This window comes from Vidua macroura, chromosome 2, assembly GCF_024509145.1.
Source record: "Vidua macroura isolate BioBank_ID:100142 chromosome 2, ASM2450914v1, whole genome shotgun sequence".
Lineage (NCBI taxonomy): Eukaryota > Metazoa > Chordata > Aves > Passeriformes > Viduidae > Vidua > Vidua macroura.
This window is the reverse complement of record NC_071572.1, coordinates 93,820,817-93,845,879: the sequence shown is the minus strand read 5'-3', so window position 1 is coordinate 93,845,879 and position 25,063 is coordinate 93,820,817. Positions and strand designations below refer to the sequence as shown.

General features: G+C 35.1%; 1 protein-coding gene across 1 annotated transcript in view; it reads right to left on the bottom strand.

Annotated features, from left to right (window-relative positions):
- The window catches only part of B3GLCT (beta 3-glucosyltransferase), a 45,435-nt gene that overhangs the window by 5,013 nt on the left and 15,359 nt on the right, over nt 1-25,063 (bottom strand). Inside the window, exons 5-13 of the mRNA XM_053971902.1 lie at nt 16,096-16,172; nt 13,548-13,659; nt 11,880-12,016; nt 10,984-11,047; nt 8,447-8,578; nt 7,385-7,454; nt 3,216-3,329; nt 1,490-1,589; nt 425-544 (exon numbers count right to left, since the gene is read on the bottom strand). Of these exons, the coding sequence (XP_053827877.1) occupies nt 425-544; nt 1,490-1,589; nt 3,216-3,329; nt 7,385-7,454; nt 8,447-8,578; nt 10,984-11,047; nt 11,880-12,016; nt 13,548-13,659; nt 16,096-16,172 (926 nt within the window). The remainder of the gene's footprint in view (nt 1-424; nt 545-1,489; nt 1,590-3,215; nt 3,330-7,384; nt 7,455-8,446; nt 8,579-10,983; nt 11,048-11,879; nt 12,017-13,547; nt 13,660-16,095; nt 16,173-25,063) is intronic.

Sequence of the window (25,063 nt, the reverse complement as noted above, 5' to 3'; positions counted from 1 at the left end):
GAATGTAGCCCTCTGATACAACATATCTGAAATTCAAAATTTAAGGGGTCAGAACTGACAAATAGTGCAAGAAGCATTTTCTCAAAGACAATTACTTTTTATACTGAAAACTAATCACACCAATTATACCCATTGTTGTTATTCCAACAATAAGTTAGCTACCAACCATTTTTACTACACCTTATAAGTCCTCCTAAAATTGGCCTGGACTCAGAAGTTTCTCCCCAGTCTTTCTCAAATGTAAGGGAGAAGAGTTGCGGCCTTGAGACCAGCATGTTTTACTACACAGAAGGTGTGACGTAAATTGCACACATCTGGGGAAAACATCACTGTTTCTGTTGAAACTGATTTGTGTCATAACTTAAAATATTTGCACTCAAAACAGGAACTAACATAGATCTCAGTAGGAACTTAAATAAATTACCCTCCTCCACCAGTGATATAACTGTATCCTCCTGTTCCCAAGCCGTAGCCGTAACGCTCTCCAAGGAATACTGGTTCAGTTGGGTCATAGCAGCTGAGCAATTTTCGGAGTCTGAATATACTATAATATGAAAAGCCATTAAAAAAAAAAATCTTGTAAACATTCATTTTGGAACAGACATTGCTACCCTCAGCAGCATTCTATTAAATAGCACAAAGATGACAGGAGACATTCAGAAATTCTACCCAAAAAAACTCCCCCAGAGATACAAACTGCTAAAGAGAAATTTATGATGGATAATTTACTATGAGATATGACTAAGCAATTTGGTCAAATGATGAACAAATTAGCTTGAAGTATTTTCTAAGTAGTCAGTTTGTTGGTGAAACTGCATCTCATCTCAGAGAAAACATGAAATGACACTTTCCAAGCAATGGTAAGATCTTTGCAAATTATCTATGAACATTTACAAATTGAAAACTGAAAAGGTAGATTTAGTTATATGAACGTTGCATTATCCACAGTTACATCCTCTCACTATTTCTTTTGTCACATGATTTAATGTAAAGTCTTAAATCACTGTTCATGACCACGTGATCCTGCACATAGCTCACATGCCTTTTTTAGCTTATATTGCAGTGTCAGATTTTACGAGAATGGGACCTAATTGTCCAACAAATGCAAGTTCCAAAACACCATTCTGAGCAGCTCAGACAACTGACCTGGGCTTATGAAACCTTTCTTCTGACACATTTTTCTGAGCAACACTGCTTAGGTTATTAGCAAATTACTAAACCCTATCAGCTCAAACATACCTACACTGAGGAATCACAAAATGTGGTGTATTCAGACTATATGATTACATGATAGCACAGTTTTAATGAAGTTACAATACTGTCTTTAATATCAGTCAAAAGATGGGAAATGAGTTTTTTTTCTTCAAGTAATATAAAGCCACATGACTAATAAAACAGCTGTATCTCTTAAATAAAGAAGGATGGTTGAATATTGCTAAATCTCTTATTGACATAAAGGTAGTAGCTCCTAAAGTAATGTAATATATACCTTATCAGTGTGTCATCATCCACTACAACTAACCAAGGGGTTCTGGGAGAAGTATGATTCAAAAACCTTTCCAAAATGGCAAAAGTTTTCCCACAGTGACCTAAAAAGAAGATAAATTAACAGAATATATTTTTTAAATAAAACAGGAATTTAATTAAAAACAAGCTTTATTCCAGTTATCTGTCAAGCTGCTGAACAATACTGGACTAACTACTACTCTTCATTTAAAGAGCAGTAAAAATGAGGAGACTATGATAGAAGCAAATATTTTACAAAATACTCCAAGACACTGTCATAGCATTTCAAGATGCATCTGTCTGATGCTGATTGCTTCTATAGAAATATTTTAATCTACTGTATTCCTCACTGGCAACTCAGGTCCTGATCACTGCCTCCAAGGAAAGGTCTGGACATTTATCACGAGATTATAAGGAAGTTCAATAGGTAAGACACCCTTTGCTAGGAGTGCAGAAGTGAAACAGTCTTGTTCAGAATAAGCAGGACTTGAGAAACAAGAAGTTTCAAACTTCTACTGAGTCTTCTTTAGATCTTGGACAAACCTCATTTCAATCAGTCTTTATTGATCACAGCTGATTTTCTAAAGTAATTACTGCTATCAATATTACATTTAGTAAACAATCACTCAAAATAATATTATATTTGAAGACACTCTCAGTTAAAATATTCTTTGAGAAAATGCAGTAATTCTATGCTAAAGACATGAAGGAAGTCCTTGCTCTGGTGATTTTGTGAGACTGTGAACTTAATGCAGACTGATATCTGAACATTTACAAAATTAAACCCAAGATTTCTGTATTATACTCTATCACAAAACATGGAAGCTTCCTGGCATGACTAGAACTACTGGGCATGGCTTCTAGCAATGATCCACATGTGCCCAGTAGGCTTGCTGCCCCCTGAAAACACTCACTACTTGCTCATGTCCCACTCCACCTGTGCACACAGAAATCCCTGCCTATGCTCTCTCTGCCTCTAACAGACAAAACCAAGGGTCAGAACAACTGACCTAGTGGGCCAAATAAGGCTAACAGGTCACTCTGCCTGGACACCTGTAATTCAGAAGGTAATAGATATAAAATATCAGCCTAAGAACAATATATCAAATGAAAGAAAAATATCAAAATTAATAAAATCAAGGAAGTCATCATATCCATAGCCTTTTTTTAATTTACAAAGTAAATTGAATTAAATGCCTGTTGTTTGCTATAAAAGGATGTTTCAATCCTAACATTCAGTTTTTGTGCTTAAATCAAGATATACAAGGAACATGGATATAATATCTGAATTCCATATAGCAAGCAGTTTATGCTTAGTAACCACTTGGCTCTGCCTGAGGTCTTTTGAAATAAATTTAAGACTTCTTCACTGTTAATAATCCTACTGAAAATCATAAATAACTGCAGAGTTATTACTCTTACACCAAGTAATAAAACCATTTTTTTTTCTCTTGGTGTATATCAGTATACCACGCTTTCATCATCTTAGTATTTAGATTTCTGCTTAAAAGAATACGTTATCTACACAGGGGGACTCTGGATGTACTGTCCATCCATTTCCTGTGTGAAGAGCATTCTTTTAGTTTAGGCTGCACAGATGTGCTAGAGAAAAACAGAATTTCCACACGACATGCTTGACATGAAAGACACACATGATCCATAAAGCTTCACTTTAGTCAGTCATTTGTGCAAAACTGACAAAAGCTCACCTCTGTCAGTGTTAGGTACGCCTAAGTCTATAGTAGGAATGGAGATGTCTGCATAATCACTGTAGTATTCAATAAGGGCAGCTTCTCTTTCCCAAGTCTGCTTTACAACTGGTACTGCAAAACAATGATTGGCATTCAAACACAAGGAACTTGATTAAAATAGATACTTGATCCAAATATTCATGTTAACCACGTTTTGTTAGCCACATTTCTTCACATGGTAATAAAAATGCTGCTTCAAATACAGCATCATGATTCTAAATGTTCATTCTATTTTCTTTCCTATAATATTTAGAGAGAAAAAACTTTACAATTTTATGAAAACCAGTCAAGACACTGTTACTTAAATGATACTAAAATTTTCTATTAAAATATGAATATATTTTCATCATACTATTATTAATAATAATTGAAAAATGTGATATTTACATTTTTCCAACCAAAGCATAACCAAAGCATGGAATTCTACTTTTATACTTGCTATTGTACAATTCATAGCACACATCAGCATGAACACTATCAAAGATTAGTCCTTCTTCCAGTATTGAAATGGCACATTTTAATCCAACTGTACAGTCTGTAACATATTCTGAATCAGAAACAGACCAAATGTACCTTTTGAAATACTATATTGGCATTATAGACATCCTATCTGACAGCAATATCATATTAATGCTCCAAAGCACCTGTCTCTGGAGACACTCACAGGACACTTTATAAACATTCCTTTTATAAATATATAAATATTTATTGTTTCATTTATAAAGAAGACATATTTGTCTAGCATAGTTTATGAATATCATACAATCAATTTTAATCCCATGGAGATTCTATTCAAAGGAGGATTGCATAATGCTAATGCTCTAAAAAAAAAAACCTTTTTCTTACTAGTTTGTCATTTCACATCAGCATTTAAAATTGATCACACAAAATTCTAGTAATGATGTCATGAGTGTTTACATTACATTGAGAAGTGAACAAATTATGGGTAACACAAAAAAAAAAATCCATCTGCAGGGTGTTCAGATGAAAACCACCAGATTGAAACAATGATCTCTCTTCCATCTTAAAAATGAGGAGGTCAGGCCTGAGATGAGCAAGTACTCTGCATTCTGCTGTTACTGCTTCTCTGCTTTACGCTCCGTGACACGATCCAGGAAGTCTCACCAGTAGCAGGGAGTGCTTTAAATGGAGGAAATATTTCCATAACTTCCTTGTGCTTCTATACAACCCTAATGCTTGTCAAAAACTGATGTGAACAACAATATTTATTTATTAAATAAATGAGAGGGAGTGAAACTGTCTCTAGGGAGAGATGAGACTGTGCAGAAAGAATAACCACAGGGCTGAAGTAGGTTATCGATAGCATGGATACTTTAGTCCCGTGCTAGAATCATCCATCACCTAATTTGATGTTTGTTGCCTACCTAGTTGCTCACTTCCCTCTACTTTGAACACACAGGATTTGTTACTCTTGATTGATCAACAGTCAGTTTGACAACAGTTCCCTTTTAGTTCATTTTTGTGTTAACTCAATGCACTAATGGAAAGGCTTTAATATTTTGAAAAGAAAAAAATCACTTTTGTAGCATTTTGCAATGGTCCATACTACTTTTAAAAGTTCTTAAAGAAATGTAAAAGTGTTCTCATTTTTTCACAAAAAAAGCCAAATTGAATTATGTACAAAAAATATATATAGGCAGGAATTAATTTTCTTATTTTGCTGAAATGTTTTACTTAAAAATGTTTCTCAGCAGAACAAAACCAGAAAGGTTTCAGTAAACAAGGCTTCAGAACAGAAGAATCACATATACACAAAAGCATCCAAACTTCTCCTGGAGAAGAGCTGCACTTGTGTAGGTTGTTTTTTCTCCAAACAAGGACCTGAAACTCAGCAGGGTCCTTTAACACACAGAAATAGTTGCAATTACAGGTTTGGCCCCTCAATTCTTTCAGTGGAGGCCCCCTTCTTTCTATAAATGAAGAAAATTTTACTGAAGCAAGGACTTGAGTCATCTCAGTTAAGGGCTCTAGCGAGGGGGCTGTTGGCTAAAGTGTCCTTCTCTTTCCCTTTTTGTCCTGATGCAAGTGTCACCATGCAGACTAATGTCAACTGTAAATTGAATCCCACATTACTTTGTAATTTCTGGCAAATTGTATCTTCTAAAGAAAACTACTTGAAATTTTGGACTAGATGACGATGCAAATATTTATCAATATGTATTAATACTTGTGATCACACCAAAGTATTAATACCACTAGAGATATTTAAAGGTCAGCTCTAAGCTCTTAATGACATTTTATTTCTGCTATTTCTAGAACCCTGATGCACGTTTGCAGTCTTGAAAATTTCTTTTATAGTTACAGATGATATGTCTAAGAAGGAGAGTTGTATCTGAAGTAAATTCTGAGGTAAAATTTAGCTGCTTTTAAAAGCACATCAATTTGCAAGCCATAATGCTACAAAAATGTAGTTTTTGGGCATACAATAAAGAATGACTTACCAGGTAAAAAGAGCTCTCTGAAGCTGGCATCCATTAATCTTTCAAAATCTGGAGTAAGATTATCCTCTATTGCATAACACTGGAAGCTGTGAGGAAAGTTCAAGAATTTTCCTCAGTCTTCAACAGGTGTTTCTTGAAGGATGTTTATACGATCTTTTTGAGGCCTCTGACTTTCTAGGGTTTTTTAAATTTTTCTTCTTTTTTAAAAAATTTTGATATTAAAAAATTAACATGGATCCAGGAAGGAGAACTCTTCAGTGAACTCCAATTACAGGACAGTCAATTTTGTTTTGTCAAAAGCTACTTTAAAGATAACCTAACAATTACATGACTAAAACACTACAAATGTGCTTTCATCAGGTGCAGTAGCATTAAGAAAATAATTCCACAAATCTTATTATGAAAACTTCCTGCCGGTATTTAACTAGACTTAGCTAAGAAAAGAGCTTTTACTTTCATCCTGTCCTCAGATAACAGGTGTGGTAAAACCCTCTCAAAATTTGGTACAACTACTAATCAATTACTTGATTTTCAAATTTTTTGCCAACTTTAAATTATGTTTATAAACAAACTAAGCCTAACAGAGAGAGTGTTATGCACCTGGAGTATTAAAGAGCAAGAAAAAGTCAAGCAAATTCCTGGAAACAAATCTCTTCCTTATTAACAAAATGTCTAAAAGCAAACTAGAAGAGACTGGTAGGTGGCATCAAGTAGGTGGAGTGTCTTCTGTTCAATAGGTGGATTTGGAATTTTTCCTTCCAAGCTTTGTTGAGACTTGATCTCCCTCAACTTAGCTGAGCATTACTATGTGTTAGCAGAAGCTGAGAGTCTCTCTCTATCTATTTTCTGTGCCTCTGAGGAGGAAGTTAATGTAGTTAACACAATGTAGTTAACTTGTGTATCTTGTTGGGCTGTGCTAGGGTTTGTTTGTTGTTTTTAGCATGATGACTATCGCTGCTCATGTAACTACAATTTTCAGATGAATTTCCAGATGAAACATGCTATAATGTTTCACACACCCTTGATCTAGGCCAGTGGTTGGACAATGTACTACATATGATCAGATTTCTGGAAGGGACAGATTTTCCCATTCCAAGCATTATAAAATACGTGTGCACGTGGAACAGCTAGAAGCAACATAACACCATAAGCTGCTCCATCTTTTACTGGAGAGGAGGGCAGGAGAGGGGAAGGAGAAGATGAGGGACCTTTCAGCTTGTTTAAATTTCTAAGCCACCAAAGAGCTGCACAATTGTCACTGCTAGCACAAAGAAAAGTGAAGCAATTATCTGGGGAAACTCACTGAAGGATATTAATAGCTGCTTTATTAATATTGCAACAGTTCCAATTTACAACAATATAAGTTAATCCTATGCATGTTTTAATTTAGGTATTCAATTCCAAATTTTTTGCCAACAGCAACTAATGAGGAAACCATTTTTAATCTTAAATGTTTAACAGCACTCCTGAGGACTCTGAAGAGCAAAAAGATTCCACCTGAAGGATAAGCTGTTTATAATTCCAAAACCTTCCTGTTTCCGAGTCGATTTTGCAAACATTTAGTCCCAAGTGCTATGGAGACAGTATATATCAGCCTGCTTTTTAAATATTCATTTTATGAACTATATTGCATAGAACTACTACCTTGACCAGCCAACAACTTACTTCTGTCACCATGAAATTTTCGACATGTTTTTACAGCAACAAAAACATCTTCCTTATTCACTGGCTCTCCCTATATGAACAAAACAAAAATTAATCTTTTAAGTGCAGGCTGTGCCTGTAGTATTTTATAGGGTATGTATGTCCATACATATAATAAAACAGGAAATATCTTTCTATTGTATAGCCTATCAAGCAGAATAGTGTTCTTGTGATACACCAGGAAGTAAATTTTTATTTCTTGAAAAGAAAGGCATTGGTTGTTTAAAATTCCTGAAATAACATTATTGGAATTTTTTTTCCATTGATGTAGTACTCTAACAAGAACTGAAACACCTATCATTAGGAAAAGATTGTGAGTGGAAAAACTTGAACTAAGAATGATTAATCTGAAGAAGAATGTTTTCTTAATTTCTTTCAAATCAGTCACTATGAGAACACAAATTGTATCACACTTGGAAAAAAACCAGCTTAAATGATACACACTAGAAATCTTTGCATTTCCTCAACTGTAATAAACCATTTGACCACTTTTATTGGTTGTCCTTTTTGGCACCTAGAATTTTGCTCTCCTGGAAGCATGGAACATTTTTGGCCTCTAGCTACACTTCTCTCGTAATACAATAAATGTATTCTCCTAGAGGTGGAAGAGATGGGCTGTACTTTAAGGCACCAAATACTATATTACGTTTTATCTTTAGCCTCAACAAGTTTTAGATTCCCATTTGTGGGGAAAAGAAAAAAAAGATCATCTATATTTCAGTATCTCACTGTGTAAAGAGTGCAAGGATAAATAATTTATAGATCATGTGCCAACCAAACATTGTGGTAGAAAGACTCATTAAAGCATACACAATATTAGTTGCCAGGAAATATTCTGTGCCACAGAAGCCTGAAAGCATATCCAAAATACATCCTAGATAAATGCCAGAACAAGCTATTTTGTTGGGGGTTTTTTAGCTTACTTAAAAATATTTTCTCAAGTTTTTAGATTTTTGAGCTCAACTATTATATGTTTTAGTAGGAGTTTTACTAAGCAAATGGTATTTAAAATATTGTACTTACACAAAGTGGCAGAAAGTTACTGTATGTTGTTGCACAGTGATCAACCTTAAATGAATTCACATCATCTGTGCAGAACTCGGGGACTGGAGTAAGATGTGGTCCTTCCCCTTTGTGCCAAATGTACAGGGCAATCTACCAAAATTGGAAACATTTGCATCAGTAATTAAACTAGATAAAAATTTCCAAGACATACAAAAAAATCACATTAACAAGAAAAATGAAAGATATGGGATGGTGTAGCAGATTTGTCCCTGAGTTGATTAACTAATTCCTCCATATTCTTCTGGTGGCACCATGCTCAGAGACAAGTATTGGTTGCTGGCTCTTTCTATCACTCTCTGCAAATGGAATGATAGAGAACAGTACTTGTGCTCCTGGGTCCTTTAACCAATTGGCCCTGTATTAGTTCAGGATTCAGCTATTCCGAATTAATCACATGAACCAACAAAGAAGCAATGCTCCTAGAAAACAAAGAGTATTTGACAATCGTAGCTTATGATTAATTATTTATGAAAATTCACAATGTGCTACAATTTCCCACTGACAAACGAAATTTCAATAGAAAGCCTTAGAATGGTGTGAAGCTATTTTACTTCAGAAGTGAGGTTAGAGTGCCATTTTGGGTTGTAGCACAGGATGACACAAGGTTACTAAAACAATGCAAACATATTTACAATAAAGACAAAAATAGCCTTAGTCCTAGTTCAGACCCAACGTTAGATGTACAAAAAATTCTGTTATTCAATTCCAGCTTTGAATAGGCATCAGAGAATATGCCATATATTGTACAGTTACAAAAAGTCTACTCAGCAACCTACAAATGAGCAGCAGCATGATAAAAACACTTTACCATATCTGCAAGACATGAAAGTGAGATAAATGTTATGGATATAAGAAATAGGGACTTGGAAAGTAATAAGGTAACACAAACAAAAATGAAATAATAAAAAGTATGTAGAGGACAATAAAAAAACCCAAGACTAGAGGCATATGCTATTAGGAGTCCACCAAACTAAAGTATTTCTAATAAACTTAAACCCAGTCATAAAAAACAACAGATTATATTCTTCGATTTGCTGTCAATCTTGATTCACAAAAAAAAAGAGTGTAGACAAAAAAATGATTTAAGACAGAGAAGATGGTGATTTATTAAATAAATGAGAGGGAGTGAAACTATCTCTAGGGAGACGTGTGTAGAAAGAATAACTACAAAGCTAAAGTAGTTATCGATGGCAACAAATTTGAAATAAAACATGTGCAAAGACCTAACAGAATTATAAGTGGATGGAAGCAATTTTGTTGGTCAAGTGATCAACTGGCTTTTACTAAGCCATCTGTGGCACATAAAGAAGTGGCTCTTAATCTTTTTTTATGACAATATGCTTAGATACTTTTTTAGTGCTGAGGTAGACTGGAATACTGGGAATATATAGTTAAAATAAAATGACATTGTGAAGCCCAAGATCTTGCATTGAGAAAAATTAAGAAGAGGAAAAAAACAGCTTCTGGTCTTGTTTCTCACAGCAAAATGAACGCTGAGAGGGATTCAATTGTTTTTGAGAAACACATAAATCAGTGAGGGAAAACTATATAAAAGAATGGTTTTGCATAAAACCAAATTTATTTGAATATAAATAAACATATGTATATATTATGTATTATTTCTATTTATATATGTTATATATATTAACATATAAATATATCTATACTCTGTAAATAAACCATAGATTTATGTTGTAATAATTAAAACTACTTCATCATTTCAAGCCAAAATCTTAATCCTGTTCTTCTTTCCTTCTTCACATTCCTTATGCTAATCTTAATCATATTCTTATTTCAGGCCAGAAGCTTATTCCAGATTCATCCCCCTCTTCTACCCCTGGTTCAGAAGTTCACTTTGGTGGCAGTACAAAACCCTGGACAGCACAAACATTTTAAATGCAGAAAAAATAAAAAAACCCTCCATAAAAGTAGCACAGATACTCTTTCAGAGCCTCCTTCTCATGTTCCTTTCAGTCAGTTCACTCACTGTCTGAAATACCTTCTGCCAACCTTTTGAAAGTGCTGCATACCAGAGACAAGGGCTTTCCAGACTTCCAGGCTGCAAGTTGCAGCACTGCTTGTTCACACAAAGGTAGATTCCTCAGAGTATTTAATGCAAACCCCACCATATTTAGCTCTGAGAGGCTGATTCAGAAAGTGAGGCTGGCTGGAACTGAGATACTACTCACCTCCTATGGTTCATGAACTGGAAGTCTCTCTCCTTCCTTACAAAGCAATCCTTACAAGATACCTTAATGTACACAACCATGTATGCATTCTTTTATGACTGCAAGCTTATTAATGAATTTTTCTATGCTTAAAATGTAGCTCTAAAGTATTACAATATTCTAAAGGAAGGAAAAGAAATCTAACATGCCATTGCAATCAAACTTCTTAGCAATGTTTAAGAATAATCTCTTATTTCCATTATGGTTTAACACTATTCAAATATATAACTTTGAGACAATTTTTTCTTTCATCACTCCACTTCTTACCTCATGCTTTAAATCTATTGTAAAGTCTGATTTGAGTGGTTCGCTCTTCAACTTCTTTGCAAGCCTATGTAATTAGAGACGAAGAAATTTAATCAAATATTAAAAAAACCAATCACTACTGCATGCAGGAAAGTGTGGCTGGTACAACTGACCATCTTATAAGGGGAAAAATAATAATAAATCACATTTATTTATTGCCTCAAGGAGCAACTTATATTTATCATATAAATCTTTTTTTTAAAAAACATCTGACAATGTAATGATGTTAATATTAGTTTTCAACACACACACTTTGATACATTCTTCTTGCACAAGAAGAAAATTCTTATCTGGAGAAGGTAGAGAGTCTGGCATAAAATTTTCAACAGATTAAAAGCAGCAGCACATTTGAAGCTCAGTATTGATCAGCATCTCAAACGACAGACAATATTCTGTGTATTTCAAAGCATAGTATTTAGGGCCTTTCAATTCATGAGAACATTGATCCTTGCTATGGTAAGACACATTCAACTTCTGAGATCTATGAACTTTTCAAATCTCATTTGAAAGCACCTAAGAGTCTAAGCAGAAATAAATATATAGTTTGCTGCACAGCATGAGAAACCCTTCTAGAGGGCAATGCAGACACTCTACGACCCAAGAATAAAACCACTGTCTGGGGGAAAACACATTCTTAAAATTACAATACAGAATTGAACTAGTTAAACAGTTAGTACTGGACAACTATTAGCTACTTGATGTAGGCAGAGTGAAGCAAAATAAATCACATGCAGAGCAATGATAGGGAAATCTATTTCTGCACTCTTGTTTAATTTTGAAGTGTTCCTAATAATTATACTTGGAATGTGTAGAATAATGGAGAATAAACAGGAAGTGACTTAAAATTCAATTCTTACTTGTTAACAAGTGGAATGCTAAGTGCCCAACCAGCAGCAAAATCTGGAAATTTAAAGACTGTAGGATTTTCAGCGAAGGCATAATGGTGAATTATTGTAGATTCTTCATCATATAATGCTTTACCTAAAAACCACTCCTGTAAAGGAATATAGGAAGCAATTTTGTTCATCTACAGCATCCTTTTAGTGAAGACAACAACTGCATTCATGCTGAATAAAGCAAACCTGAAAACAAAAACATGGGAAGCACACTGTTCACAATAAATAAACCGGACAAAAACTGCACTTGGTGAGAAATGAAACTAAAGATTGTTCTCTGAAATCAAACACAGGCTGCATTTTCAAACTCCAGAACATGTCTTAGTTTCCACCTGTTCAAAGAACACTGAATCCCATAGAATGGCTGAGATTGGAAGAGGCCTCTTGAGAACATCTAGTCCAATTCCCCTGCTCAAGCAGGATCACGCAGTGCAGGTTGCCCATATTTCCAGTCATGTTTTGAATACATTCCACAATCTCTCTGGGCAACCTGTATATCAACTTTTTATTATGCAGACTGCTGAGACTTGAAAATTAATACTGAAGGAGCTCTGGCATAAATCACCTTAAATTTTGTATCTGATGGACTACTACTATATATAAGGAATCAGGGGTGGACTGTTACACTAAGATGACAATTACTATGTACAAAAGCAAAATGTTTTATTTTTCTTTTATTGCAGGTTGGAACATAATTTATTACTTTATTAGAATCTGCATGTAATGCAAAGGAGAGAGTAAAATTGGCAAAAGGGCAGCATCTAGAATAAAAATGTTCACGTTTCTATTCTGAGAATACCAATTACAAGTAGCTGTTTCTGCAACAGAAAAAAAAAGGATATTCCAAAGGTCTGAATATATTCAGTCCTCAGTTTTGAAGACCAAGTGTTTCAAAAGGTAAGACCTCTGAATTTTAGAAAAGAACTGTGAGAAAACACATGGCCTTGTACCTGAAAAAGAAGTAAACATGCTGAAGTGAGTCCTGAAGCAGAATTACAATAAAGAAGCAAAATATTTCACACAGGAGATTTTGGCTTCTTTTATTACAGGAAAAGGACTGACACCAAGGTGGTTTTTTTTTTTTCCCTGAACACTAAAAATTCTAAATATTAGCACCTTTCATGTCAGCTGCATTGCCAAATTTGCTTTGCTCCTTGGTGACTGTGCTTCTATTTTGCTCTGCAAGTCTTTTGGTGTTGTTTTTTTTCCCCAATAGGTATAGAATACTTATCACCAAGACAGATCAGCAACAGAATGCAAGTAAAACACCTTACTATTTTACATCAGAGACAAACTAGCATCAGTCATTCAGTTCTGATGATAATCAGAATTGATAACAGACAGAAAAATGGGGAGAAGGGACCACAAAACAGACTATATTCATCTTTTATTTATGGTGCATAATTTTCAGGCTATTCACAGAAAAAAAGGTTTCTCTACATGATTTTAACAGTTCTTCAACAGCTATACAGGCATTTGTACTGCTTCATGTTAAATGCCTTGCTCTCAGCCTCAGCAACAGAAACCTATGCCCCTATTTTAAGGTGTTTGGACACGTCTTTTTCAACATTTGGCAAAACACACTCAATCACATAAAAAAAACCTCAAATCTCTAAACTTTTATTTCACCTTAGACTTGTCAAATCTTCTGAGTGTTTCTACCAGTTTTATGACCTGTATTCTTGTATCTTCTTCACAGAAGAAAATCCATGAGGAGTTCCGACCATAGGTAACAGAGAAGCTAAAAAAAGAAGGAAACATTTTACTAATAAGGTGGCTTATGAACAAAAAGCAAATTCAAAGCACATTCCCCAAATATAAATAATTTGCCATCAATTCTTCATTTACACAGAAGTGAAAAATTTTACTACTGATTTAGAATTACACATCAAAGGACTACTGTGAATGGATAAAGATACTGACTCTGCTGCTATTTATAAAATACCAGTTATGCTAGAAAGAAGGGAACAGAGATACGTAAGGAATTTCCATTCAGAAATGTACAAGTCTAATAGCTACCTATGAATTCAGAAGTCCACAGACAGCAATTTAAGTTACCTTCCCCTTCTTCCAAGAGGCCCCACCATTGGTCATCTAAAATCTAACAGCACTGCCATCATCATCAAAATGCCTAATGACAGGTTTTCTCACAGCTGCTGGACACTGATCATTCCCAGCCTAAAAACTTCATTAGCTTTTCCAGTACAGTCAAACTGTACAGACTGATGAGACTCCTCAAAGATAGCAATAATCTCAATGCAGTATTCCTGACTCCTTCAGAAAAATTACATTCCTTGTTTCTCTGTTCTTCTAGCCTTAATTCTTCCACTACTCATCAAAACAGAGCCACATATTAATTAATAACATCCTAATAGGAAAAAAAAACCAACCAAACAAACAAAACCTACTATATTTATTTTTCCAGTTTCCTTTGCATGGCTTTTGGGAATAATTCCCAAGGCTAAGTACTTAAGGTCTCCAACAGAGTCTTATGGAGATCTCCAAGCAGAAAAGATTGGAGTTCAGACTGCAAGAAACCTTGGAGATACCACAGTAAGATCCTGTTTTGGATAATTTTTTAAAAAGGGATTTCTTCTCTGCTGAATGAACATGGTGACTGAGACGAAATGCAGCAGGCCTCCTGGGCAGAGTAAGGATACTGTGTCATAAGACATCCACTGATTGTATCTTCTGAAATTAAATATTTTGTCCAACTTAACCTGTGCCCAAGAACTAAAAATTAAGAATTTTCACAACTGTTTAGAGACCTCCATAAAAATGGTGACAGCTACAGGACTGAGAAAACTATCCTTTTGAAAGCAGTTTTCTGATACAGATGCATCTTCTATCACAAAAGCATCATCAACTGCTGCAGGATGGGCTGAAGTCCCTTCCTCTTTTGTCCATTGAGAAAACAAAACAATACAAGCTTCAAAACATCAACATACTTCTAAACTACTCCATGTCTTCATTTGCCAAAAGTACTAAATGAAACAATACACACAAGGAAACTCATATCGCAGAAATCTCAAGACGGAAATCCTCTACTTAAGATTCCTCTTCTGATTTCTAAACAATTTTTTCTACTTTCTCACACATATGAGCATTCATATTTTTTCTTTTAGTTTTACTATCTTGTAAGAGCTGTGTCTGTAAACCCTGTCACCATGACATAAATAATTCAGAAGAGGAACCACAAGGTCATTGAAACAGGAGCTAAGCAGGGAAGAAAAGAAAGATGATTGATAGTTTGAACATCATCTTCCAGTTTTTTAATTTACTTCAAATCTCTTCTGCTATTTTTCACAGTTTACATATATCTCACAGCCACTACACAAGCAGTATTTACAACAAAATAATGGAAAGCAGAAGGAAAAGTCTTGTTCTGCAACCACTCTGACAACCTCACCCTGAATACGTCTAATAAATTATATTAACTAAATTAAACCTCAGGAGGCTGCAGATTTCAAACGCAAGCTTCAGGCAAAAGATAGTCTTCCGTACCATGGAGCTTCAGGATTACTAAAACAATTTCCTGACAGTTTGCAAGATGTAAATCCAGCATGTCCTCCTTGGAGCCATCTGCATAAGCTAAGAATAAAAGATATTTGAGACTACCTGTCTTTTCTGATCATACTAGTATGAAAATTTGCCATATAAGCATCTAAAAAGATGCTGAAACCTACAACTTCTCACTGCAGAGACATACTGTCTCTTACAAACTCTATAAGCAAAAAAACCCAAGTAAGTATTATGATCCACTTTTTTTTTAATTTATTCTACTTCATTCAACCAAGTAATCTGAAAGATCAAAATTTCTGTAACACCTCACAGCTTACACTGTAAAAAGTGGGGACAAAATAGAAAAATCCACATTTAAAAATGCTGTTTCTTTAGACTAGTTTACTTACCTAATAATTTTTAAATGTACAGTGATTTGAAGAAGGTTGTTGCTCAGTTAAATTCTATTGTTATTGTTTTTATTTTAAATAAGCTTCTCTGATTTAAGTTAATCACAAAATTGCTTTATAAAACAAAAGTACAGTAAGAAAGTTAAAATATAAAGCTGCAACTCTCATTAAAAATTTTTGCCTCTGAAAAAAGAGGTCTGAGTAACTAATATATATATTCTTGGTTACAAAAATTTCTGAAAATAACTGGCATTCATTACACTTACTCTGTCATTAATGGCAATATTGTCCATGCACCTTCATGCCTGTCGATCTGATGAATAAGCAGAACCGTAGGCAATTCCTTTAAGAAAAATAAAAATATTCCCATTAAACTTGAATTATACGTACTTTCTTCCTAAACATCAATTAATCTTTGAAAAAATATTCTGGAATGACTACGTAGTTTTCATTAGTTTTGACTGGCAAGCAGCCATAGATAACTTATGCTGGTATGAAACGAGGTAAACTCTAAGTTAGGGATGGTGCTTCTTCCAACCCGTAATATCCTAACTGTCTTTTAGTTACAAAGCTAACAGACTTCAAATTCAATGCTTTGCATAAGAACCCATGTAATCAACATATCATAGTAATCTCCTTCCATCCCATGAAGAAATAAATAATGAAGGGTGTTCTACAAAGGCTTCCATTGGACAATCACCTTAGACACAGTGGGAGTTCTAACACTCTTTACTTTGAGCTGAGCTTTGACCTGTCACACTAACATCATGACAAAAAAACCGATGGATTTACAGAAAAATCAAAATGAGGAGTTAGCATTTTTTTCTTCCTGGAAGATCAAAGAAGCTTTCCTACAAAGGAAAATACTTCTCATAAGTTCCTTTGCTCTTTTGTTACTCAAAGCCTATTTGATGTGGCAGATCCCAATGTCTAGCAGATAAGCAAGAATTCTGGGGTAGTTTCCAAGAAAACACCATTTAAACAAAGCCTTCTGATAAGCCAAACTGCGCAATTTGTAATACATGTGGAAAGCTGGATACAGATACATCCCTCAATACACACGCAGTACTTTACTCCATCAGCGAGTCTGATCCCCCACTGCAGCATCATTCTGTCCAAGTATGACACCAGCTTAAGAGAAGGGAGAGGCTCCCTGCTCACCTGACAGTCTGACAGGGAGTCACTGCCCACAGGAGCATAGGGCTCACCACAGCATTCAGGGGAACAGCACTTTGGGTTGGCACAAAACTTCACATGGGATACTTAGGAAAGAGCACAAGGTCAGCAAAAGAGGGATCATGGTGTTTGAGGAGTGGTTTAAGCCCAGCTGGAAATTAAGCACCACGCAGCTACTCACTCAATCCCCCTTTTCCCCTATCTTGGCTGAAACTGGGACAAGGAGGAAAAAGCCATTGGTAAGTACAAGGAAAAAAGGGAGTTGGTCACTTGTAGCAAATTGCTGGTCAGGATAGTTGTGTGACCATGGCTCGCTCTGATCACTGCTGTCTGTCCTTTCTTCTCCTTAAATTTTGTTTCTAACTCCTGGGCAGGAGGCTTTGTGTGTCTGTATTTGGAGGTCTGTGTTCCCACAACCAGAAAGAGGACCATGAGTTGTAGGGTTGCACCTGTCTCTTCAGGCCCTAATCCTTTTCCACTTAAAGCTTGCATGTGCCACACATTCCTGCTTGATTAATGCTTTTTGTGAATGATGCCATTAACATAAAAGTCACATTTAAACACAAAAATAATTTATTTTCTAAGAAAACCTCTAAGATAAACTTTATGCTATTTGCTGACTCTTCAAGTTTACTTTAAATCCTTTTTAAGGGCGGTTAAGCACAGCATCTAGAAATACATAAAACCTCCACATTTCATATACTAAAGAAAACATCTTTACTGTTCTAAAGAATAGCTATGTCTCTCAGGAGTGCATTAACTTCATACAAAAATAAGGATTTATGCTATTAGAATGACCCAAATCGAAAAGAAACCATGCCAAAACTCCAATTTGTAACAGGATATTCACCTGCATCTCAAAAATCAGCACTTCTGATTTATGGTTCCAGTTCAAACTAACCTAACAAATATGTTTCTGCTTGTTTACAATTTATTAAAAAACCAAATGTTCAGAGTTTTTGGTGGAAGTGGCACGTCTTACTCATTCTCAGCATCTTGTATTTCACCAGAATGTGAAAATGGTAAAATTTACTTTGGTATAGTTTTATCTTTATTGATTTTATTTACATAAATTTATTTATTTTTACTTTAGGTATAAGTTTATGATAAAACCACAAAATTATGCTTACTTAATGGGCTGCAGATAGGAAGATAAAAGGGAAGACCTCTGTCTTCACAAGAACGTTTATTTTTACACGCATACAAAACCTGCAGTTAGGCTAGTATTTGTAGGAAGCCACATATTTCATGTAAAAATAGACAAAGAAAATAGTAGTTAATAATAATACACTCAGTGTCTCTATCACACTGAAGGCTGAAACTGGATTAATTTTAGATAAAAGCAGCATTTACCGATGCAAAAGATATAAAGTAAATTATATAATCTAAGTAGCTCTACTATCATACTCTATTTCCTTTGTGCAGAGCAAAGGAGTGATGATAAAGAAAAAGCACTCTCTCTTCAGCTAATCCAATACTCTTACAAGGTATCTTTTGTTTTTGACGTTCTCATAAACCTGCTCTCTTTCTCAACCCAACTTCCTCTAAAACATGAAAATACATGTCCTGCATGATCCTTTCCTTCCACTCACCTCTAACCATGCATTAATTCTAATTTAATATAGGAGATGTTTAAAACGCTCTATAGGTCTAAAACAGCCACTTTCAAAAATACAGGAGGATTTCTGTTGCTTTTCCTTTCTTATTTTTACTCTGAACCTAGTGGAACCGGGCTGACCTACTCATTTTATTTATTCTATCTTCAGTACAAGGACAGAACAAAAAAGTAAAATGTATCTGGTGTCAGCTTTGAGGAGTGGAAGGGCACGTGCTGTCAAGGTAATGAAATGTAACTTGCACCCTGTGTCTGTCTGTCTCATAAAACTCTCCTACAAATGCATCCAAGGCCTGTACAGCATTCACTCGTTATTCTAGCTTGAAGCTATTGTTTCCACAGTCACAAACCACATGTGTTTTCACACACACCAACATTCTACATGTGACACAAGTAAAGTATCTTATAATCTAAATAACATCATGCAATCACTTTTTGAAGACTAAGAAACTACTCTCCCCACTTGCACAACTGAGCTGACTTTAAAGGGCAAAACCATGAAATGGAATTGCTTATGGTCTGAAATACAGCAAGAGATACTTTTACTGCAAATACCACCTACTCTATCAGCACAGTGAGATCAGCAATACCTGCCACAGATGACAATTGCAAACTTTACACAAATGAAAATCTAAGTGTGAATAAAGGGCTTAGGATGCACATTTTCAAGCCAGTTCCAAAGACACAGACTCACACAGCCTCATTTTATCTTAAAATCATCTAGTACTTTTTATGCAAGTTGAAGTATGAAGATGCTAATGACACAATCAATTTCACACCAGATCATCAAGAGAACTCTGATTTTTGAATCTAAATATTGAAAGTTCTCTTCATTAATATGAATAAACTTGGAGGACTAGCACATTCAATAAAGAAAAGGTAATTCAGAATAAATGAATTAAGAACTAAGTAAGGGAATTGTTAACCTGAAACAAGTATCTGTATTCCTTCTGCACTACATGGAATTTCATATTAGTCTACCAAATCCTATATGAGAAATGTGCAATTTATAGAGAACAAAACCATACAGGGTAAAAACAAACTAAAATACTATGGTTTCATAGACTACAAGGCCAAAATGGGCTTCTGTATGCACCCAGGATGGCAGAGATCCACCCCAGCTAAAATGGGATTTCTACTCTATGTCACATCCTCAATGATGCTCTAGCAGAACTGTGTTTGCTTTGATTTACTACAAAATAGTTCACTGAATTTCCTCTAAGCATAACCAAACCTTGCCCTAAGTGCATTCTTTTGTGAGAACATACTTTATTAGAACACAACTCACATTAGATCTTGCTCAGCACTATTAATTACATGTCCTGTGTGACATGATTTTACAAGTATAACATAGAAACAGAAACAGAACTGCAGTGAAAGGCAAAACACGACAGTAATGTGTTCATTATATTACTGAGTCACCTGAGCAAAGCAAAAAGCCATCATGTAGTACACTAGAGAAAAACAAAGTACTGTACAGGAATTTGCTCCTAATCAGTCCAGTTTGCTTGTACCTGTGTCTTGCATATATTATCTCTGTGCTTTGTGAGCTCATTAAACTGCCTCATGAAGCCCAGGGCTGAGGGGCAGGAGTGGGGACCTTGAACCCTGAGCACTGCTGCTGAACTGCAGAGCTCCAGACTCAGAAATGTTTTCCTATCTCCACATACCCTACAAGCACTTAACATTTTCCCTATTCTCCTATCTTTTCAGTAATCAACCCTAAGACACATTCAGAGCTAGCCTACCTTCTCAGCCTTCCCTTGGGAGGTTAAATAAGCTAAGCTCTTACAGTCATCTGTTATGACTACTTTGACAAAGTAGAGCTGTGGAATACATCCTTAAGTCTCCCTTCAGCTTTATGTTCAAAAACATGCCAATTCTGTAGACATCCTGAAGGATTTCTAAAAGAAAGTAATACCAATAGAAATAATAAAAAAGTAATAGCAAATCTCCTACCTCTAAGCCCACTGGGTCAGACAATTTACTAGGAATTGCCAGCTGCAAACATTATACCAAACACCACATCTCCATATTCTAACAATTTCCTTAAATATTGAAAATTACAATACACATTTCAATTACTTTTCACATTTTAAAGACACAAATACCAATTTTATCAGAGCCCCACTTCCAAGAATCCAAGAGTAAATATTATTTCAATAATCCCATTCAAATAAAACTCATGGATGATTTAAAGTACTATTTTACATTACCACTGTAAAAGAACTTAGCTTCTGCTTAACACATCTGTTATTTAGGAGCTTCTCCAAAGTTGTCCAGTCCTTTTAATTTCTTGCTCTATTTCTTCCTTTAGGCTTCATTCATAGAATCCTAAAACAGTTTTGAGTTGGAAGGAACATTTTAAAGCTCTAGTCCAGGCCCCTCCAGTGAGCAGGGACACCTTCAGCTACATCAGGTTGCTCAGAAACATGACCAAAATTATCTCAAATGTTTCCAGGGATGGGTATCACCCTCTCTGGCAAACTGTCAGTTTTTTACCAACATCACTGTAAAAAATTTCTTCCTTATGCTGAGTCTCAATCTACTCTCCTTTAGTTTAAAAACTTCACCCTTTCCTCATCATTAGAGGTCCTCTAATAAGTATGCTCCCCTCTTTCTTTATAAGATCCCATTAAGTACTGAAAAGCCACAATAAGGTGTAAAAGACTCCCACAACAACAAAACCCATGTTTCTAATAAGGCATGATTTTCAATAATCTTTGCTCCTCAGGAAGCCCAAAGTAATAAAGCATAATGTACTATTTTCCATAGAGAAAATTTTTCAGAGAGAATTTCTACTTCTGTTCTACTCTCAGATGCCTGGTTATCATTTTAAAAAAGAAGAACTGAGTTTTCATAACATATTACATTTAATTTCAGGGAGTTCAGTGAAAGGCCATAGCATTTCCCTGCTTTCACAAATCAAGAGCAAGTACTGTGTGCAAATTAACAAATCAGACCTTATTTTGTAGCAAGAAAAATGAAAAGATGTGGAAAAAATCTGGAGAAGTTTTGAGTGCTTATTATAAATGCTACCACAGATGTGTATAAGACAGTAGCCTAGAATAACAACAACATATTGCAGCAAAGTGACATTTGTTTGCTTTTCACTTGATTGAATAAAAAGCAGTGAGGAATACTTTCTCCAAGCTCACAGTTTACAAGAATTCTAAATAAAAACAATCATACAGAAGACAGACGTAGTACACAGTACATAGCTATTATTCATGAAAGCTAATATTAAAGATGAACCACTATAATTATGTTGCCTGGTCTGAGTAAGGTCTTTGTTTAGAATGTGTTTAAGATAGGACTTAAGTATTGTAATGCATAATATTAATGTGTAAAATGAGTTTTTACTTAAAAGCAAAATCTTTGTCAATCCAAACTAGTGCATAAAAACACTTCAGGTTGGATATTGGGACAGATTTCTTCACTGAAAGAGTGATTAAGCACTGGAACAAGCTTCCCAGGGCAGTGGTGGAGTCACCATCCCCGCAAGCATTCAAAAAACTGAGCAGATGTGGCACTTCCTGATATGGTTTAGTGGGAGTGGTGGTATTCCGTCAAAGACTTGAGGATTTGGAGATGTTTTTAAACTTTGATGATTCTACAATTCAAGCAAGAAATTAAGCCATTTATGGGGTTCAGATGCTTCTTTAACTATCAGCAAGATTAGCAGTATAAGTAGATTTATATTCATGGAAAGCCTGAAGCAGCTTTCACTGACAGCAAGATTGAGACCATTATCTCCCAAGCTCAATCAGTGTGATACGTGGGGGAGCAGGTCCCTTCCCCACAACAGGCTCTGGCCAAGTAAATCTAATGTACCTATTTTAACTAGGGAAGAAGAGAAGGAACAGGAGAGCAAGAAAAAAGCTTCCACAAGGCAAGAAATTTGGTGACTGTATTTCAAGTACCAGTATAGACGCTCAGGAGAATTTACAAAAACAAAACAACTGTCACCAGGTAACGATTTTAATCTGATGATTTAGTAATTCTAGTCTCATGTATACTTGAGCATTCTATTCAAAGATGATTGAACAATTTTAATATAGCCAAGAGCAGTGGAGGAGAAAGCTTTATAGCAATCTCTTACTCTTTACTAAGAAAAGAAATACCTTAGTAAAACAGGTTTGTTCAACAATAATACCTTAGTAATACAGAAATACCTTAGTAAAACAGGTTTGTTCAAATCCTATTAAGTATGCAGAGATTGCTGCTGAAGATGCTGAGAGAGACACAGTCTAAAGCACTTTCAACTTCTGAATTCCTTGTTTATATTTTGCCCTGACATGGCAAGACATCTCTGTGAGGTGACAAGTCCTATTTTCTGCATTTAAAAATCAAAGGAAGTTACCACATATTTGATTGGTAAAAGCAGGAATATAAAAATGGTATATGATGTGCAAGGCAGGGCTGAGGGCAGACCACTCATCACTACTAAAACATTTAAAAGATCTCATTAGCGCAGAATTATCCAACTGCTACAAATTCCTTCAAATCTGCTGAGCATCCATTAGAGGAAAATGATCCTGTTCACCTTCCAGCACAAGGTGTAGGTAACTTTTACAGTTTCAACAGTTAATGAGCAAGGCTGATAACAAAGCCTGGCAATTGTCAAAAGGATGCCAGAACCTTTGCAGAATGAGAAGCAAGGGCATATTAGGAAGTCAAAGATCAGACAATTAAAACAAAAAGCTAGGAGAACAGCTGGAGGAAAGCAAAGATGAAAAAAAGTCACTCAAATGTGTAAAGCCCTGCAAGCTGACCTTGAAGAGATTTAAGACAACTCCAAAACATTTTCCAAACTAAGCAGTATCTTTTGTACACATTCCCTAGAACACTTTCAAAAGGTTTTATTTTGAATGCACCTCACCTTTCCACAGAACAGAGTTTAGGTGCATTTCACAACTTGAGCCCACAAATATTGAAGCCCCAGAATAAGCAATTGCACTTTAAAATGCAAATCCTAAAAGGAATAAAAGATTATGAAGACAAACAAAGAAAAATGACCAAGAGCATACTGATACTAGGCAGAATACGCAAGCAGAATAAGTAACACAACATAAAATAAACACAGGTGCTAATATAGATAAAAAAGTAGAAAGTGGAACTTCATAGACTGACCACTTAAATGCACACTCTTATTAGGGTTTTATACTGCAAGCTCTCCCCACATAATATAAGTGTAGTTTTATGGACAGATTTGGAAAATAAATGTAAAGTTGTGGATGATGTTGCAAACACAGGAATGAATAAACCCTTGTAGAAAAAATAACCAAAGCTGTTGCTAGGAAGGAAATAAAGGGCAGACTATTATTTTACACAAAAAACCAAAGGGAATCAATCTAGTAATACTGAGAAATTTTGAAGTTAAAACATACCTGTCTTAATCAAAAAAATAGGGTTGATCTTGATATGGTGGAAAACCTTGCCATAAAGACAAACTATTGTAGACACAAAGATGGAGGGTCAGGTCAGAATGTAGCCCAATATTTTACTTAAATATAATCTGTTAAGCCTTGTTAAAACTGCAGGATCCAAAAATTAATTGCCTGATCAGTCTCAGCTGGGAAGTGGCTTCCATGAAATGGGAAGCCATTACAGGCAGGAGAGAAGCAAACAGGGTTTTCATGCTAGAATCCTGAATTTGAGCAAGTAACTAAAAATTGAAGCAAGAGGTATATTACAGATTGCATTGAATTTATGGCATTAATTTTGAAAAGTCTCAAGTAAATTATGTATATTTTATCTAAATATACAAATCAGTTTAAAAATAACTCTGTTGCCTTGAAAAAGAAGTTCTTCCATTGAATCTTATAACCACATTATTAATAGGACCCCATTTGCTCTTTAGACTATTCAGGAAAAATTATAGTTTTTTGAATTGGCCGAGGGCATTCAATGCAAGAACCCTCAAGGACCCAAAGCAAAAAAATCTCCTTCTCTACTAGACCAGTTTTCATAGGGAAATATACAGACTTTTGTCTTCTAAATGGCATCACAATCACAGGCAATTAAAAAGCACTGACTGGTAATTTTTGAAAAACTTTCTTCATTTTACCCATTTTCTCTATTGAAAGTAATAGCCAAAAAGTAATCCTGATTTTCATTTATTTAGACATAAAGGGCATAGTCCCAAATATTACCATTTTAAACTCCCAACAGCTTCCTTATTCTTATTTGGTGCTTCTTATGAAGGTCTAATTTACAGAGGTTAAATGTTCAGGAATTAATTCAGAAAATTAAAAAGATTGGTAGAAACTGTAATGAATTTTTGCCATTGCTAAATTCTAACAGAGGAGTTTTGGCTAATATTCAATAAATCGCTATGGAAAATGTTTTTAAGCAAGAACAAAATACTGACATCTACTGGTGACTGGAATTACATATTGGTTTCATATTAAAAATTTGTTTTAAGTACACCGTGAAAGAAA